Source organism: Carettochelys insculpta, chromosome 1 (assembly GCF_033958435.1).
Source record: "Carettochelys insculpta isolate YL-2023 chromosome 1, ASM3395843v1, whole genome shotgun sequence".
Taxonomy (NCBI): Eukaryota; Metazoa; Chordata; order Testudines; family Carettochelyidae; genus Carettochelys; species Carettochelys insculpta.
In genome coordinates this window covers 141,657,770-141,676,984 of record NC_134137.1, presented here as the reverse complement: position 1 = coordinate 141,676,984, position 19,215 = coordinate 141,657,770, and the positions used below count along the sequence as shown (strand labels likewise).

At 45.8% G+C, this 19,215-nt stretch overlaps 1 protein-coding gene across 5 annotated transcripts in view; it reads left to right on the top strand.

The window, feature by feature from the left end:
- The window catches only part of PUDP (pseudouridine 5'-phosphatase), a 151,303-nt gene that overhangs the window by 70,081 nt on the left and 62,007 nt on the right, over positions 1 to 19,215 (top strand). For all 5 annotated transcript variants that reach the window (XM_074992582.1, XM_074992599.1, XM_074992617.1 and 2 more), the window contains one exon: positions 126 to 344. In XM_074992582.1, the coding sequence (XP_074848683.1) occupies positions 126 to 344 (219 nt within the window). The remainder of the gene's footprint in view (positions 1 to 125; positions 345 to 19,215) is intronic.

Genomic DNA, 19,215 nt, shown 5'->3' with positions numbered 1-19,215 from the left:
TTGTGGCCCTCCTGTTTTGTAAAGTTTGTGTGCTCTTGAAGTAAGAGCTTGGTACTAGTTCTGGCCTTGCCTATTACAAATTAATTTTCTCTCTCTTTCTCTCTCTCTCTCTTTTTTTTTTCCAGACACTGAACATCTTTATACTGTGGTTTTTCAAGAAATCTGTGAACGCTTTGACAAAGCCTATACCTGGGATGTGAAATCATTAGTCATGGGTAAAAACGCATTGGAGGGAGCACAGATTATTCGAGACGTACTTGATCTTCCAATGACCAAAGAGGAGCTACTGCATGAAAGTAAAATAAAGCAGGAAAAAATATTTCCTAATGCTGCACTGATGCCAGGTGTTTCTCTTCAATATTTAAATAACTGCATATGAAATTATTTAAATACTGTGACGACTATATGGTTCTAAAATCTCCTTTCACAAATTGCCTACGGTCAAAGCCCTGATTTCTTTGCTCTTGATTTGAAAAGTTTAGTTAAAAATTGTTTACTTGATCGAAAGCTGCTGGGGCTGCTGACCGCTTTTCATACACAGTTATGGAACAGCCGCTCTTAATACAGGTTTTTAAAAACGGAAAAATACGTGGACAGGATAAGTATGCATGGAATGTATACGTTTTATGATCTAGGCTTTCCTTGATAATTTTTGATTGCCCCTGTGTAGTTCAACAAGTTTGTTTTGAGATGTATTTGTGTAAAATAAACAACATGCATGCCTTTACACATGTGGTTAGATTTATGTGCCTGTCCATGTATACACGTTACATGTTCCGAGTGGTTTAACTTGTGATCTTGGTTCCATTAGTGTTTTTGTTTTGTTTTGTTTTGTTTTTTGTTTTGTTTTGTTTTGTTTTGTAATGTAGTGGAGATAGGGAGAAACCTTTATGTAATAAGATTGGGCATGCAAAAGACAAAAATCTTAAACTAAGTTTGTGACTGATTTACAATTTAAAGTTAAAGTTTCTGGACAAACATCTGTACTTTATGGTAAAGTATAATGCAAGAGACCAGACTGACAAATTCTAGATATGTGCAAAGGAGCCTAATGTAACCATAACAACCATGAATTTTTAAACTTTCTGCATTTTCAGTGTTTGGCTTTTCAGCCTATATGATGCTCTACAAGTAATCTGGAAAAAATTGGGGTGGCATATCTATATCTAATTTCCAAATATCTTAAGAGGTTTGGGGGTAAAACCAGTATATATGTGGGGTTATGGAGAGAGGAGGAGAACAAATTAAAAAAAAAAAACAACTCTGGATATAATTAGGGGATTAAGCTAACACTCAAGCTGGCTTGGCCTACAGAGCATGTGAATTCTTTTTTCTTTTTTTTCCTTTTTTCATTTTAAACACCTTACAAGTTCCACTAGTTTTTCAGCTCTTGAAATCAGTGAAGCTATGGCCACACAACTGTGTTATTTCAAAATAGCAGCTGTTATTTCTTAATAGCTTTGCTGTTTTGAAATAAGCGCAATTCCCTGTCTTCAAAGCACCTATTTCAAAATAGCTATAGGTGTTATCTCAAAATAAGCACTCTGGCTGTGTCTACACTTGCATTCCTCTTTCAAAATAGGCATGCAAATGAGGGGAATCAAAATGCAAACAAGGTACAGATTTGCATATCTGACATCTCATTTGCATATTCTTTCCAAAGAGCTTCTTTCAAAAGAAGAAAAGCAGTGTAGAAAAGGCTCTTTTGAAAGTAAACCCCATCTTCAAAGAATCCTTCAGAATAACTATTCTGGAGCAGCTTATTTTGAAATAAGGCTGCTGTGTAGATGTAGCCCGAGTGAGCAAATACAGCAAACCCCCAACTAGCAAGAGAATTACGTTCCCGGGGAACCAAGTGTAATTCGATTTTCTTGCAACTCAAGATGGGGGCGGGGCCACCAGCTCCAACCCCAGGTATCTGCTAGGGCAGAGGGAATCCCTGGCAGCATCAGGGCTGGGAGCTGGCCTGGGCTCAGCACTCCGTGCTTCCTGCTGAGCCCCAACCCAGCCCCTGCTCTTGGAGGCTTAAGAAGGAGGAGGCAGACCCAATGCCCCCCATGCCCTTCGGTCCCATGTGCACACAGGGCCACCCGCTCCTCTCCCTCACTTGGAGTGATGCCATGCACTTTCAGCATGTATGACACTGGGGCTGCTCTGCTCCTGCTAACCACTGTAGGGTTCAAGCCATTAAAGGATGTACAGGGAGGCGGGGGCTGGGAGCGGCAGGGGTGCCATGGCTGCTTGGCGCTGAGAGTATGGTGGCTGGAGCACGAGGTGGCCCCGTCCCTCCTCCAACCCAGCCCCTGTCCACCAACCGGTAGGGGGTAGCTGCAGCCACCAGCTGGATCAGGAGGCAGCCCCGTCCCTCCCCTAATCCATCCCCCTCCCACCCACAGAGGGAGCTGGAGCTGCCGGCTGGAGCAGGAGGCCTACAAGCCCTCTCCAGCATTCAGCCATGTGCTCTGCCCGCTGCGCCTGCCCTTCCTCGCCCCGGCACTGCAGCTCTGGGCAACTGTGAGGTGGGAGCTGCCTCCTGAGAAGCCCCCAAGCTGGGCAGCAGTGGATTGCTGGTGGCGGATCCCACGGGGATACACAGCAAGGCAGGGAGCAAGGAAGCAGGTCCCCCTCTACTCAACTCATGTTAATATAAAATACGTGTAAGTTGAGTCCGCGCAAGTCAGGAGTCTACTGTACCAGGATGCCTATGTACTGTTTACATGTACTTGTGGACTTAAGGGGTAAAAAAATGGTCCCATTGAAGTCAATAAGAATATTGATATTTAATTCACCAGTCAGGAATTTATCCAGGAAGTTTTTATAGTGTACACTTCGAATTCAGTTTTTAATTGAACCATTTTTTCAGACCAAAAGAAGTGACTAGTCCTCAGTGAGAATTACAGTCATTAGTTTTCAAGGTGCAGTAGTTTTTTTTTCCTGTTGACCTCACTAAACGTGTCTGTGTGCTTACAACTTTATACAATATGAAAGTTTTGTTTTTTCTTCTGTCTTTTTCATGTTCTTTCTTTCTTTCTTTTTTTTGACTTTTTAACTTTACTGAACTAATATATCTGAAGATACTTTAATCAAACTTCTAAGGCAAAAGTTCCCAGACAGATCAAACATGGAAAATTTCAATTCCAGGTATCAGCACTTTGGAACATTCTGAGCATGTAAACACAAGATATTATAACTGGAATTCTTTTGCCACTTTTATCTCTTGGTTGCACCTATCCAAGAACCATTTAATATGATGGTGAGAATTTGTGCTTTCATTTGTTTTACTTTTTTAATTTGATATGGAAAGCCTATACAATATTTCCTTTGTCTTCGGGAAGAGAACAGTGTTCGTTTCTGATAGCAGTTTTCAAACTTGGAGAACATAGAACATAACATAAAAGCAAATTAAGCAAATAAATAATTTAAACAACCTTTTAAACCCCCAGAAACAGACGTGTACATTTTTATCTTATCTTTTTTTTTTCTTTTGCTCTTTGTTTTTTTACTTGGAATTCATCAAATTGCTCTTGGCTTAATTTTTCTGTTTTGAAGGGAAGGATAGCTTTGATCTCCTGGATCTTGTTAACTGGAAAGTGATCAAAACAGTGGCTTTTTGGCTTTTTTATTCAAGTAATGAGAAGGTCAGTTGTTGTCAGGATTTTGGAATAAGTGAGTTCTTATAAAGGGGAACCGTTCGGCAAAAAACGTACAGGAATCTGAAATGTCTCTACATCCCTTTATCTCTTTAAAATTGTAAAATTAATTTTCATTAAGACAATTGGGGGTCAGAGATGAAGGTGAAATAGTCAAATTTCTATGAATGCAGACTGAAAATGTCTGACATAGCACATACATGAGGATACATGTTGTCTAAAATGATAGGAAAGGATCTCATCTAGTCGACTTATTAAAATATTCTGCACAGATTTGAATATCAAGCTGATAGATAGCTTCTCAATATCTGAGAAGGATAAGGGAGAACGTGGTTTATTAGCAATGTTGGTTTCCTACTCGCTGAGCTGTCTAGGAGCAACCCCTTTGAGGAGCCACCACTCCACAAGGATGCTCTTCAAGATGGCATTATAACATTACAACTTGAGAGTTAAGGAGGAAAACATGGAGAGCTTCTTAGTTCCCTCATCAGGAACAGGAAGGTCTACTGCAGAAAAGCTATTTTCGTCAAAAAGAAAACGAAGCTACAAAAAAAGTGCGTGAAACTGAAAAGCAAGATGTATACAGTGTAAGACAGTTCTTCTGTGCTTTATTTTAATTATATTGCAAAGATAATTAAATTATAGTTAATAGGCTACATATTAAAATCTCAGAAGTCATTTAGACACTTAGGAGTCTAATCAATGGTCTGTATCACCACAAAACAAAAAAGCAGATATGTAGCACTTCAAAGATTAACAAAATAATTTATTAAGTGATGAGCTTTCATGGGACAGACCACGCTCTCCAGATCTGAAGTAGATCTGTCCCACAACAGCTAATTAACTAATAGATTTTTTATTAGTCTTTAAAGTGTTACATGTCTGCTTTTTATTCCATGAGTTTGTATGTCTTTGTTTCAGTGAGAATTTATTTTCATTAATTGTGGGTAGTTACAATAAAAAGCTATTCACAATGGAGCTCCAGAATACCATAAGTCCATAGTTTATTGGTTTATAAAGCCAGAATGGATCACTGTGTTCATCTAGCTTAACCTCCTGTACATAACAAGTTATAGGACTTCCCTCAATTTAATTTCTGTTTGAATGAGAACATTTCTTTTATAAATACATTCATTTTTTATTTAAAAATTTCTAGTGATGGAGAATCTACCACACTTGATTAATTCTTGCAATGGTTAATTACATTTTAAAACACTTCCTTATTTCTAACAGCAACAAAGGGTCCTGTGGCACCTTATAGACTAACAGAAAAGTTTTGAGCATGAGCTTTCGTGAGCACAGACTCACTTCATCAGATGCATCTGATGAAGTGAGTCTGTGCTCACGAAAGCTCATGCTCAAAACTTTTCTGTTAGTCTATAAGGTGCCACAGGACCCTTCGTTGCTGTTACAGATCCAGACTAACACAGCTACCCCTCCGTTCCTTATTTCTAGTATGCATTTGTCCTGCTTTGACTTCCAACCATTGGATCTTATGTATTTGGATATCTTTGTTCGTTTAAGAGCCTTCTATTATCAAATTTCAGTTCCTCGTTCTGAAGAGATTATGTTTTATGAATCATTCACTTTAGAGTATACTGTCCAATCATTTAATTATTATTAATGCCTCTTCTCGGAAATCTTTCCAATTTTTGAACACTTTTTATGAATTGTGGATACCAGAGTTGAACACAGTATTCCAGTAGCAATAGCAGCACTGTGAAATACAGAAGTGATACAACTTTTCTACTTCTACTCGAGGGGTCTCTGTTAATATATTCAGAGATTTCATTAGCCCTGTGGCCGCAAGATTGCATTCAAAGCTCACATTCATCTGATTAGCCCCCATGACCTCCACATCTTTCTCAGAGACACTGCTTCCCAAGATAAACTCTCTCATGCTATCTATCTGTCCTCCATTATTTCTTTTTCCTACTTCTGTGACTTTACATTTGGCTGTAGTATACAGTGTTTGCTATTCCCCAGTCTATAAAATAATCCAGATTATTCTGTATCAGTAATCTGACCTCTTTATTATTTACCACTTGTCCAAACTTCATCAGCGATGGTTTTACATTTTCTTCCACATCTAATCGATAAAAATATTAAATAGCATAGAGTTGATCTTTGTGGGACCTCACGAAAGCACATTCTTTCAATGATCATTCCTTATTTATATTTACATTTTGAGACCAATTAACTAATTTTTAATCAATTTAATGTAATCCATGTTAATTTTTATTGTTATGATTTCTTATCACACTTATAATATCATAAAAAATATATCAGGTTAGTTTGACAAGATCCGTTTTCCATAACGCCATGCTGATTGGCATCAGTTATATTGCCTTTTTAAAATCTTTATTAATCATGTCCCTTATCACAGATCCATCACCTTTTACTTTTGATCTATGTCAAAGCTTTTTAGGATTTTACCTTTTTAATAAAAGAAACCCCAAAATTAGCATTTGGAGGTCTGGCAACTTCAACAGCCAAAAATGTTGTTTACCATAGTGAGATCAAATTATGAACAGGCAGAAATTATAAATCTCTTCAAAGCTTAGGAGAGTCCTAAAAGAAAAGCAAAATAATTGTTATATTTATATTATTTCAATAAATATCTAGATCTCTGAAAATGTTCACATTGATTAGACAAAAATTGTAGGCAATTTAACATGCTGCCAAGATACCTTTGTCCAGCTACTTTTAAATAGGTAGACAACTTCCAAGCATTCATTATGCTAGGCTCAAACACCCAAACTTGTGTATAGTTATTTCTTACATAGTTGGTATAAAGCAGGCTTAACTTTATGGGTTCCATGTGTGACAGCGAGGAACATTCTCATATTGCCCTTTATGTACATGTTAATATATAAGCTGGCACATTGTGAAAAATGGATTTTTTTATTTAAGCAGATCATTAAACCTCAAGATGTCTACTTCTAATCTAGGGTCCTGTGGCACCTTATAGACTAACAGAAAAGTTTTGAGCATGAGCTTTCGTGAGCAAAGACTCACTTCGTCAGATGCTGGAAGAGCACCTTTTTCTGAAAGATTCTTTTGGAAAAAAATGTGTGTAGACACCCCGGGGGCCTTTTGCTCGAAGGAGCGGTCCTCAGGGCGCTGAATTTTTCAATCCCTGGCCCATTCTTTTGAAAGAGCGGGGTCTAAGTGGATGCACTCTATTGAAAGAGTGGATCGATTTTTTTGGATTCACTTTTTTGTGTGTGGATGTACTATTTCAAAAGAAGAGTTGTTCAAAATGAAGAGTGTGGTGGGGTAAGAGATCTTCTGGAAGAACTTCTTTCGAAGTATCACTGTGGTGTATACATAGCTGAAGAAGTGTTTCATTGGGGAAGAAAACTACTTGGAATGTGGACACAACTACACTCTGAGAAGAATCTTTGCTGCAGTTTCAAGTTCAGGAAAGTGAGAAAATTGTATTAGTTACTAGCAGTCAGTTACTTTCTTCACTTGGAAATGGATTAGTAATTTTCAGCTCTATTTTTGTAAAATATCTGATCATAAGAATAGTCACTGAAATAGTAGAAATGTAGAACTCAGAGGAACCCCCCAGCCCCCTGCACTTAGGTAGGATCCAGTGTTATCTAGTGCATTCCTCACAGCCATCTTGACAGGTGTTTGTCTAACCTGTTCTTAAATCTTCCAGTGATGGAGATTCCACATCCTCCCTCACTAATTTGTTCCAGTGCTTAACTACCCATAGAGTTACAAATTCTAATGTTAATTTGTCTTGTCTCAGTTTAAATCCGTTGCTTTTAGTCTTGTCATCTGTAGCTTTAAATAGTTTCTCACCCTATTATTTATAAGAAACTTTCATCTACTAGAAGACTGTTACCCTTGCTTGGTCTTCTCTTTGAAAAAGCCGGGCTTACTCTACTAATCTTTCCTTGTAGGTCATATTTTCAGTTCTTAGTTGTTTTTGTTGCTCTCCTCCAAACTTTCCCCAGTTTACCCACATATTTTCTGCAGTTTGCATCCCAAAAATGGAAATTGTTCTACAGAGTTTTTCAGAAAGCAGCCTATGTCCTGCTCAGCCTTCAGGTTGTCTGCATCAGTCACAGAAAAAGTCCACCTGGCATGCCACAAGGTTTGTACATTTTATAGAGATGACTTGGATTTAACAACAGCACGACATAATCTACTTCTGGAGACATTTGTATCTCACACATCCAGTCACTATCAGATCCAGGAAGTCAATCAGAACTTGCCTTTGCCTTCCTGGTCATGTGGTCTCATGCACATGTGTGACATTGTTTGCCAGGCTTCATCTTCACTGTCTACAAGCCTGGCTTCTCTCTGTGTACTTACTGTGGAAGCACAACATAAAGGACAAGGTGACAATTCCGCCCAAAGCTGTGGGCTCTCTTGTTTGGAATGCAACTCTGGAACAGCTTTGATTATGAGAAAATTCATTTCCCAGTGACTAGGCAACAGTAGTTATCAGTGTCTCCCTCTTGGATTGGAGCATTCATGTGGTGACTGGACCCCACAAGAGTCTAGAGTGGATATCAGTTTGCTAGAACTCACAGTGATCTGTCTGGTCTGTGGGACCTTCCTCCCACTCATCTCGTCTAGATATATCCAAATATTATTGGACAACAAACAATGATATTTGATACAAACAAGCGGGAAGGAGCAAGATTTCTCTATGCATACAGGCAATCACCTTCTGTAATCGGTACATCAACATTCATGTAATAGAACAGTATATTTACTAGGAGTGCTAAACTCCCCAGTGAGATTAATGAGAGCTTGGTGTGTTAGAAGAGCTGACTGGAGTATGCTTTCTCTCCCATCCCACTGATGCTGCAGATTATGTGGAAGTTGTGCCAAGGCAGAGTGTGAGTCATCCAGATTGCACCCACCTAGCTCTCCTTTCTTCCACCGAGGACTAGCCCCATGTTGCTGAACAGAGCGCAGTGGATGCACCGAAAAAACAAAAACAAAAAAACAAAAAACCCAGAGACTACTAGAAGCTGTTGTTCAGCAAAATAAAGATATTTCTCCCCTTGAGCTCATCAGCTCAGTTTGCCTCCAGAATCATCTGGCATCCCTGCTCTTAGAGTATCAACTTATAAATCTTTGAGTCTCCTGATCAATTATCTCAGCACTTTCTGTCCTTTAGTGACTACTCATAGCATATTCATTCATCCTGTCACAACTAGATTTCTGAAAGGGGATTGTCAGATCTTTTTAACAGTGCTGAAGTTTGCACCTCAGTAGGACATCAGTTTTTCTTTGTCACTCATTAGCTGCGTCTACACGTGCACGCTACTTCGAAGTAGCGGCACCAACTTCGACGTTAGGCGGCGAGACGTCGAAGTTGCTAACCTCATGAGGAGATAGGAATAGCGCCCTACTTCGACGTTCAACGTCGAAGTAGGGACCGTGTAGACGATCCGCATCCCGCAACGTCGAAATTGCTGGGTCCTCCATGGCGGCCATCAGCTGGGGGGTTGAGAGATGCTCTCTCTCCAGCCCCTGCGGGGCTCTATGGTCACCGTGGGCAGCAGCCCTTAGCCCAGGGCTTCTGGCTGCTTCTGCGGCAGCTGGGGATCTATGCTGCAGGCACAGGGTCTGCAACCAGTTGTCAGCTCTGTGTATCTTGTGTTGTTTAGTGCAACTGTGTCTGGGAGGGGCCCTTTAAGGGAGCGGCTGGCTGTTGAGTCCGCCCTGTGACCCTGTCTGCAGCTATGCCTGGCATCCCTATTTCGATGTGTGCTACTTTGACGTGTAGATGTTCCCTCGCTGCGCCTATTTCGATGTTGGGCTGAGCAACGTCGAAGTTGAACATCGACGTTGCCGGCCCTGGAGGACGTGTAGACGTTATTCATCGAAATAGACTATTTCGATGTTGGCTGCACGTGTAGACGTAGCCATTAACCGCTTCCCCTTAAACCTCCAAAATATGCATGCCCAAGGGCCTGTCTTTCTATGGAGTTAGCTTTTCTAGTTGTTACAGTGTCAGTCAGCAGAGTCAGCAAGCTGGGAATGCTCACGTACTTCTCTCTCCTTACAACCCACCCTGGATTAACTCCTAAAGTAGTTTCAGAATTTCATGTTAACTTAATAAGCCACCTTCTAGTATTTCTGCCACAATCACATGCCTCTTCTTGGGTGTGTCTACACTAGCAAGTACATTTGAAATTAGGATCGGAAGACCAAGTTCTTTCGAAAGAAGCCGCGGAGCGTCTACACTGACACGGCGCTCTTTTAAAATTAACTTTGAAAGAACTCCCCCGTTCTTTCGAAGTTGGTCCTCCCCCCCAGGATGGGAAAGGCGCCCTCTTTCGAAAGACACTTTCGAAAGAGAACAAGTGTAGGTGCTCCGCATCCCCCTCTTTCGAAGGAGCGGGTCCTCTATGGCTGCGATCAGCTGGCAGGCGGCAGTGCCACTCAGAGCACAAGCAGAGCTCTATGGCTCCAGCGTCCGTCCACGTCTTAGCACGCAGGCTCCCAGAAGCCCTCAGGCAGGAAGCTGAGAGCGTGCAGGCAGCAGGCAGCGCACACTGTCGCCCGCACAGATCCCAGCTGCTATGCCCCGGGGGAAGCCGCAGCACCTCAGGCACCATGGCCAGCAGCCGGGACCCCTGCCCATCCCAGAGGCCGTCCAGGGACAGAGGGAAGTCCTGCCAGGAGGGGAGCCAGCCCCCCACACGTCGGGCCCCCTCCTGGACAGAGGCCAAGCTGCAGGACCTCCTCACCCTGTGGGAAGACGAGGAGGTCCTGCAGCAGACAGGGGTCCAGCACCGAAACACGCCCTCTTTCGAGCACCTGGCCAAGGGCCTCACCAGCCAGGGTTATCCCACCCAGGCCCTGGACCAGGTGAGGTCCAAGGTCAAGGAGCTCCAGCAGTCATACTGTTGGGCTTGGGACACGTCCAGGTGGTCGGGACAGTGCCCACCAGCTGCCCCTCCTGTCAAGAACTGGACCACCTCCTTGGGCCCAAGGAGGCAGGACCCCTAGCCGTGTACGTCAACACTGCCGACCCCCCAACCGAGCCAGACGAGATGGGGACAGGGACCAAGGGGAAGGACTGGCCCAGACCACCAGATACCCGCAGGTGCCCCCAAAAGATCCCTGACACCAGTGATGATGAGAGCTCAAGTGAGGGGGCCCTCGTCATTGGTGTTCCTTGAGGCCCATCCAGTCCAGTCCCCTCTGACTGCGCCTCATCCGAGTTCCTGGAGGGACCCACAAGTATGTACCACGCAAGCTGGTGGACACGGGGTCGGGGGAGGGGGCACACAGTCCCGCAGCCCACCCGCAGGGATATCACCCCCAGGGCACAGGCAGGCCAGACAACTCCACCACCCTGGCTGCACAGGGCTGACGTGTGGCAACCAGCACCATGCAGGCCGAACAGTACCACGGGCTGCCGGGCTGCAGAGGGACCAAGAGAGCCAGCGCTCCCACAACCAGATTGGGAACCCCGGATGCAATCCCTGCAGGACTGCCGGGGTGGAGTGGGCGGGATGGGGGTGTGTGCTCAGGGGCCCTCAACAGGACTGATGGCCCGTTCCTCTCCCCTTTTGTCTCCACAGCTCCAGCAGCCAGCCGCCGGACCAGCCCCGCGACTGGCCCAGGGAGCCCTACTACGGAGGGCAAGGGGGAGCGGCCCAGGCCTCGGACAGGGCCAGCATGGAGCCATTGCCAGTCCCTCTGTTGGCGCCACCAGGCTGTGGGGGAGGAGGCAGGGGACACGACCCACATGGCTGCCCTCAGAGAGCTGATGGGCGTCATGCGGGAGTGGCTTGCCATGGAGCAGCAGACATGGGACCAGGTGGGATCCAACTTGAAGGACTTCACCCAGGCCATGGTCAGCCATCTGGACCCTGCTGCCGCTTCATCGCGGTCACTCCCGGACCCACACCCCTCATCGCCCCTCCACTGTCCCCCACACCCCCCTCACCCGTGCATCCCCCCCCAGCGGTTCCCCCCCAAGCCCCAATCCCCCATCCCACTCCCCCCACAACACCCCCCCCCACAAGGAGGCCAACCTGAAGGCCCAGATCCCTCCCCACCTCCCCCCGCCCAGACTCATCCACTGGGCCCACAGCCTGCTGGCCAGGGCTGGCCAGTTGGGAGGCCGAGCCCCCAGACACCCCCTTCCTCCGTGCCAAGCCCAGCACAGGTGCAGGAACCGTGCCCGAGCCACGCCCCTACCTCCCTGTGCCACTGGCCCCGGCCCAGCCCCAGCAGGGCCCCTGGACCCGGGGAGGAAGGGGCGGGCGCAGGCGACGCAGCTCCCAACCCTCGAGCCCCCTGGAAGGGTGAAGCCCCCCCATCCCAGCCCCCATCACCTCCCCACTCCCATGTAAATAGTTCTCCCCACACCTGTATATCGTTCTCCCCATTCACCTTCCCCCAACACGTGTAAATAGTTTCCCCTGAATAACGAGGGGCACGGCTTTTTTTGTTATAATAAATGTTTATTTTTGTGGTTTACCCTGTGTGCCCTGTGCTTTGGTGCTGGTGTGTGTGTGTGTGTGTGTGTTCAGGGTTTGGGTGGGGGGTGTGGGGGGGGTTACCATGGCCTCCACTCAAAGGCCTGGTGCAGGGCCTCCCTTACATGCACCCCGTCCTACTGGACCTGGTGGCACGGGGCAGCAGGGGGCTGTTCATACCCGCGCCCCACCTTGGCATAGGCCTCACATTTCGCCTCCACCAGGTTATGGAGGGTGCAGCAGGCCCCGACCACTGCAGGGACATTGGGCAGGCCCACCTCCAGCCTGGTGCAGAGGCATCTAAATCTCCCCTTGAGGTGGCCGAACACCCGCTCAATGGTGTTCCAGGCGTGGTTCAGCCATTCATTGAAAAGGTCCTGGCTTGGCTGGGTGTGCACAGTGTATGGCTGCATCAGCCAGGCCTGCAGGGGGTAGGCCACGTCTGCCACGATGCAGGGTGGCATCGTCGTGTCCCCGATGGGGAGCTCCCACCGCGGGGATGAAGTTCCCCTCGGCCATATGATGTCCGAGCCCTGAGTTCTAGAAGACCCTTGTGTAGTGGGTGCGGCCGGGCCAGCTCACATTGACGTCCTGGAACCGGCTGTTGGCGTCAACCAGGGCCTGCAGGGCCACCGAGTGTTAGCCTTTGCAATTGACGTACGCCCCACGGCTGTGCTCCGGGGCCCAGATGGCAATGTGGGTGCCATCCAGGGCCCCGAAGCAGTTGGGGAAGCCCATCTCCTGTAATCCCCAGATGGCATCGTCCAGGTCCCCGATGCACACCAGGTGCCTCAGGAGCACCTTGTTGATTGCCCAGACAACCTGCAGGGCATAGGGGGGTGCACTTGTGAGCATGGGGTGGGGTGCGGCTTGCTCACCTGTGCCCATCCCCATCCCCGTCTCTGGCCCTGGGGTGCCCGCCTGAGCCTGTCCCCATCCCTGCCCCTGGCCCCAGGATGCCCGCCCATGCCCATGCCTGCCCGTGCCCGTCCCCATCCCCGCCCCTGACCCCGGGTGCCCACCCTTCTCCCAATGTTGCCCATCGCCAGGCTGCCCTCCTTCCCCCACAAGCAGTCTAGGTGTGCGCTGGGCACGGCTTACCTCGATGACGACAACCCCGATGGTGGATTTGCCCACCCTGAACTGGTGGCCAATGGATCAGTAACTGGCCGGGGTGGCCAGCTTCCATAGAGCAATGGCCACCCTTTTGTGCAGGGGGAGCTGGCCTCAGGTGTGTGTCCTAGTGCTGGAGGACTGGGGCGAGCCAGTGGCACAGTTCCAGGAATGTCCCCTTGGTCGTCCTGAAGTTCTGTAGCCACCGGTTGTCACCCCAGTCCTCCAGCACCCGCCGGTCCCACTAGTCACTGCTTGTAGGGAAGCTCCACAGACGTCTGATGACCCGGGGAACTGGCTGGGGCCCTTGCACACTGAGGATGGCGTCCAGAAGGGTGGCTACCGTGGTGGCCACCCAGAGCCCTGCAGTACAGCGGCCAGGACTGCGGCCGGGGGGGGTGCTGCTCGGGGTCCATGGGGGACCGGGATGCCACCTCTGTTGCCTCTCGCTCACTCTCTCTCTCGCTTTGCCTGGGGACAGGGTTGCTGGCTATTGGCATGTGCAGGCTGAGGTCCAGGGGAGGGGGCCTTTTAAGGGGATGGCGGATGATGGCACTGGAAGGGCTCGTCCGCCATGAGACCCTGCCTGTAGTACTTCCTGCCCCTGCTCTTTCGAAAGAGTGAGCTGGCATGTGTGCCTGGGGCCTTTAGAAAGAAGGGACCGAACCTTCAATCCCCGCTGGTGTGTGTGGACGCTCTGTTTCGAAAGAGCATCTTTTGATGTTCCATTTTGAAAAACGTTCTTTCAAAACAGAACTGTAGTGTAGACGCAGTCATGAAGTGAGATGGCAGCATTCTCTGCATGTTTGAAGGCCTTGGGCTTTTTATGTGCAAAGAACAAAAGATATTAAAAAAATACCTAAACTACTTGCTTCCAAAGCAGAGCAATCGAGGGGCTAAATTATATTGACTCAGATACTTTCAAAATGGGTCTCAGATTGTATTACCCTTTGTTACCAGCTAGGAGGGAGAGCTCAGTGGTGAGAGCATTGGCCTGTTAAATCCATGATTATGATTTCAGTGTGTGAGGTGGGCCTCTCAAGGTTCTAGGGCAGTTTAGATTTAAAAAAAACCTCCTTTGAGGGATGGTGAAAGGTTGTGCTGGGAAAGTAGGGAACTGAACCTGATGACCTCTCAAGGTCCCTTCCAGCTCTATGAGATATGTATGTATATCTCCCATTCCTAAAGGACACGCATATGACAACGTACGCCTCATTGATGCTCGTGAGAGGAAGAAAGCAGCAGCAGCAGCTGCACCAACAGAGCCAGGACAATTCCCTTGCCCCTACTGTGAGCGCCCATGTCGTTCAAAGCTTGGAGTCCTCAGCCACGTGTGAGTCCACAACCGATGAGCCTGTGCAAGCTCAAGATGTCATCGTCGGACATGACAGACTATAAATATATAAAACCTAAAGGGATGTGGATTCATTCCACTAGCTTACTAGCTCTGAGAGACTCACCATTCCTAGAGATGTACGGGGCAGTTAGCTTGAGCTTTTTGCATACCTTCACAAGACATTGTGCTCTGGTCAATTCGTCCACTGTGGCTAAAGCTGTAGGGGCAGCAGTACCACAGCCAGCTATCAGTGCTGCATCCTCACAGCTGCTCCTGTGTTACTGCTGCTTGTTAATCTCCCACACATAGAATGCAGATGGGGGCTATCACTTGAAAAATGAATTGAGGGTACTTACCTGTAACTGGGCATTCTTTGAGATTCATGGTCCCTATGCATGGTCCCTAACCTCTCTCAATGTCCTCTGCTACAGATTGAATTGTAGTATGAATGGGAAAGAGGAGAGGTGTAGGTCCACACTGCTTTTGGTGGTGTCAGTTCAGAGCACATGGAAAGCTACTGTGTTATGTGTGAGCCAACAGACTGCTTACAAAATACTGCAGACTCGGGTGCATAGTATATGTCTGTATCCCACATGAGAAATGCAGAGAGGGACCTCACATCTCATAGGACCTCCAGTTGAAGATAAGTAACCTCTATTTCTTGTGTCTTCTTAAAGTGCTCCTGTTCGTACATCCCAGAAGGATGTTCACTTTTTTTTGTGAAGCAACAAAGTAAGATTGTTGACTCATAGTTAATAATGTAGCATTACTGATAGTATTCCTAAAGTATTTTTCACACTACAAATGAAACATTTGAACATAAAGCATGCTTCCAAAGGGCTGCTGATCACTAGGTCTGTAGCGGTTACAACAAATGGTAAATAGCTCCTCCAACCTTTCTACTTTCCCAGTCATCATTGTCATGACAGTTTCTCTTGAGGATTGAGGCAATGATTTGTGATTCCCAGGACTGCAGAGCATCAGGCTACACCAAAAACATTTTAAAAATCCATTTGATTCTTTACACTGTCTGCTTCATCCTTCCTAGGTGGAATGAATATTTTATTTTCTTTGAGCACATTTTTGCGCTCAAAAGCAACAAAGGTTTCTAGTGAAGAATTGCTTTTGTAGTCTTAAAGGATTATGATCAAATCAACTATAAATTCAATCAAGTTGCCAGAGGTCTGAGTGGTAATGTTACCTTTTGTTTTATTAAAAAGGGTGCTGAAATCTTGAAGAGCTTCCTGACATCAGATTCAGTGTATGAGTTACAAATGATTTGGAAATAGAGATAGGCAGCCCTTGCACGAAGAGGTTATATTTGTCCTCAAGGCGCCTATTCATGCACCACTGGATATGACTCATGAAAGAAATGGGTAACACACACTTGGTTAAGTAGGTACCCTAAACAGTACAGTGTGTATTCACAATCTGTTGTATTTTTTTAACTCAGTGATCTCTGCTTCCCTCCAATAGTTACACAGTATTCATAAACTGCTTGGTTTACTGGGTCATTCTAGTGTCAGAGTGAGATGGAAAAGAGTTGGTATTTCAGGGATCAGGAGTCTAGTCCACCTTACTGTGCTGATGGCACACTCAGAAGTAGCAGAAGAACCCAGTAAAATCATTGGAAAGAGGTTGGAGGGAAGGGGGGAAGATGCAGCATAAGACCAGCATTTAGATTACTATGGTGATGGATGTGGCTTGAAAACCTAGTCAGAAAGAATGTGAGAGGGAGAAGCATCATAAAAATAATGAATGGTGAGAAGCAGTGCAAGGAAAAGGGGCTTGTGAGTGTGTAGGAGGCCAAGGATGCATGCAGCATGGACAGGGGAAGGCAAGAAAATTGTGAAGGATGACAGAAAAAGGGAATAAAATGAGAGGCAGGGAGAAGAGCTAGCAGCACAAATAAGCAAAATATCACAGTAAGAATGTTAGACTTTTAGATGGATCACATGGGCTGGGTTTACGCTTGCCCCCAACTTTGAAGGGAGCATGTTAAACAGGGCAAGGGGAGATTACTAGGCTAATTCTCCCCCGTGACAGCTTTGAAGCTTCAAACTTTGAAGTGCCGGCATGCCTGTAGCCACGGGCACTTTGAAGTGCCTGCGCTGCTTCGAAGTCGCTTTACTCCTCATACTCACCTCAGCATTTCATTAGTAATCTCCCGTCGTCCTGTTACCATGCCCCGTCAAAGCTGGGGGCCAGTGTAGACAAGCCCATACAGTAGTATGATACATCATGAGAAAAGGAAATTTTGGGTAGATGAAAAAATAAATCCCATTTTTATGACAAATTTAGAATGCAATGAAATGTTTTCATTGTTTTTCAGCCTTTTCTCTAAAATGTTGAGATTCTAAAAAGTTGAAACAGAAAATGTTCCTGTGAAAGCAATATTTCATGTAGTTACCTATGCATAGTGTTATTTGGTTTTTGTTGTTGTTGTTGTTGTTTTGCTTTGTTTTTTAAAGGAAACTGTTCCTATGAATAAGAATTAATGTGCAAAGATGCAGATTAGGCTCTGCATTTGCAATCTTAATTGTGTGAGGCTAGGGAAGGAAAGGGGAGTGAGTTCCCATCTTTCTTCCAATAGATGTTTTGACTGTGGAAAAACACTACCACTAGCAATCTATTGAAGGAACAAAAGTCACCAAAGCACTCTCCATTTTCATTCAGGTTGCCCAGGCCTTCTTTCCCCATAGTCTGTTCTCTTTGTGTATTTATGCTTCCAATTTTTGCACTGGAGTTACCAGTCAAAATCAAGATACCCTTCTCCACTTTCTGGTTCACACCACTTTGTGATTTCTCAAAGAAGTCTGTTTTACGTTGCTTATATGCTTCATTGGTTGGTGCATAGTATTACACAATCAGTACCTCTCTCACTGTGTTGTAGAGTCTGACTGTGATGGTGCATAGTAATTGTGCTGTGAACTCCATTAAAGCACCAGATGCCTCTCTTGATAACATCAAGCCCACACCTTCCGCATGTGATGTACTGAGTTTCACCTGGCATAGCTGCCCAAATTGTGTCCATCTTATCTCACACAAGCCCAAAACTGCAAGCTCATAATGTTTCATCTCTGCAGCTATCTCTGTTGTCTTCCTCACTTGATATATAGTTTGAACATTCCAAGTACCAAACTGGGTGGCTCTCCTGGGTGAGGGAAGGGTCATCTTCAGGTCATCTTCCTTTTGACTTTCCCTGCCATACTTCATACTCAATCCACACAGATTGCCAGCTCCTTCCTTGTCGGTTTCTGTATAGATGTTTCTGTAACTTTTGATCTTTGTGGGTAGAGTTGTTAACCCTAACAACTCGGGGAGAGGTGATCCAAATTTGTATGGTCTCTGCCCTTTGACCTGTCTAGATTAGGTGACCCTTCCAGGAGCTGTAGCTCCTGCTGGCATACCTCTCTGGGTCATGGAGAGACACAAGCCACCTCACCACTAAGAGCAAAATAAGAGCAGCCAATGTGGAAGCCCAGAAACTGTGTTCAGAAGCCAACAAAAAAGTTTAAAAGGCTGTAAAATGGGACAAGAATAACTTTGTGGAAAACCTTTTACAAGAAACAGAACAAGCTGCAGGATGGAGAAACTTGAAAGACCTGTATGACATCTCAAGGAAGCTCTCTGGGTTATGGTCTACAGTGGATCAGCCAGTATGGGACAAGTGATGGGTATGAGCTAAGAAACCCAAGTGAGCAGCTCAGTGGATAGAAGGAACACTTTGCAGACCTACTGAATCCACCTGCCCTCATGGAACCTCTGGAATTACTACCTGAAAATATATCTCTGTAAATTAACAGCAACAGATCTACAAAAGAAGAAATCAGGAAAGTCATTGCCCATCTGAAAAGCAGAAGAGTACCTGTACGAGACAGCATCTCCACGGAAGTAATCAATGCAGGTAGTAAAACATCAGTCAACATGATGTATAATATGTTTAGGTCAATTAGTAGATCCCACAAGACTAGAAATATGGCTACCTTATTAAGTGTCCAAGAAAGGCAACTTGAAGGAATGCAAGAACTGGACACATTCCTGTCTATTCCAGGAAAACTGTCCAATAAGATTCTCTTGAACCCTGTGTCTACACGTGCCCCTTCCTTTCAAAAGGGGCATGTTAATGAGCGGGTTCGAAAGATGCTAATGAGGCTCTGCAGTGAATATGCAGTGCCTCCTTAGCATAATGGCAGCCGCGGCAATTCAGAAGTGTAGCTTTTTGAATCGCGCACTGCCCGTGGAGACGGGACCTTCCCAAAGACCCCAACAGTTTTCAAAAGCCCTTCTTCTGATTACCAGATAGGAAAAAGGGCTTTTGAAAACTGGGGGGGGGGTTCTTTCTCTGCTCCAGGACCCTTTGTTCAAAAGAGTGGTCCTCATGGTGCTGGATTTGTGAACCCTGGCCCATTGTTTCGAAAAAGTGGGGTGTGTGTGGATGCTCTCTTTCAAAAGTGGAGCTTGCTCTTTTGATCCACTTTTCTGTGTGTGGACATGCTCTTTCGAAAGAAGAGATTCCAAAAGAGATCTGGAAGATCATCTTTTGAAAGATTACTGTAGTGTACACGCAGCCACTGATAATAGAACACTTGCTTAAGGGGAACTTCCTCCTCCCTCCCTCCCATCCATCTTCCAGGGGATGACC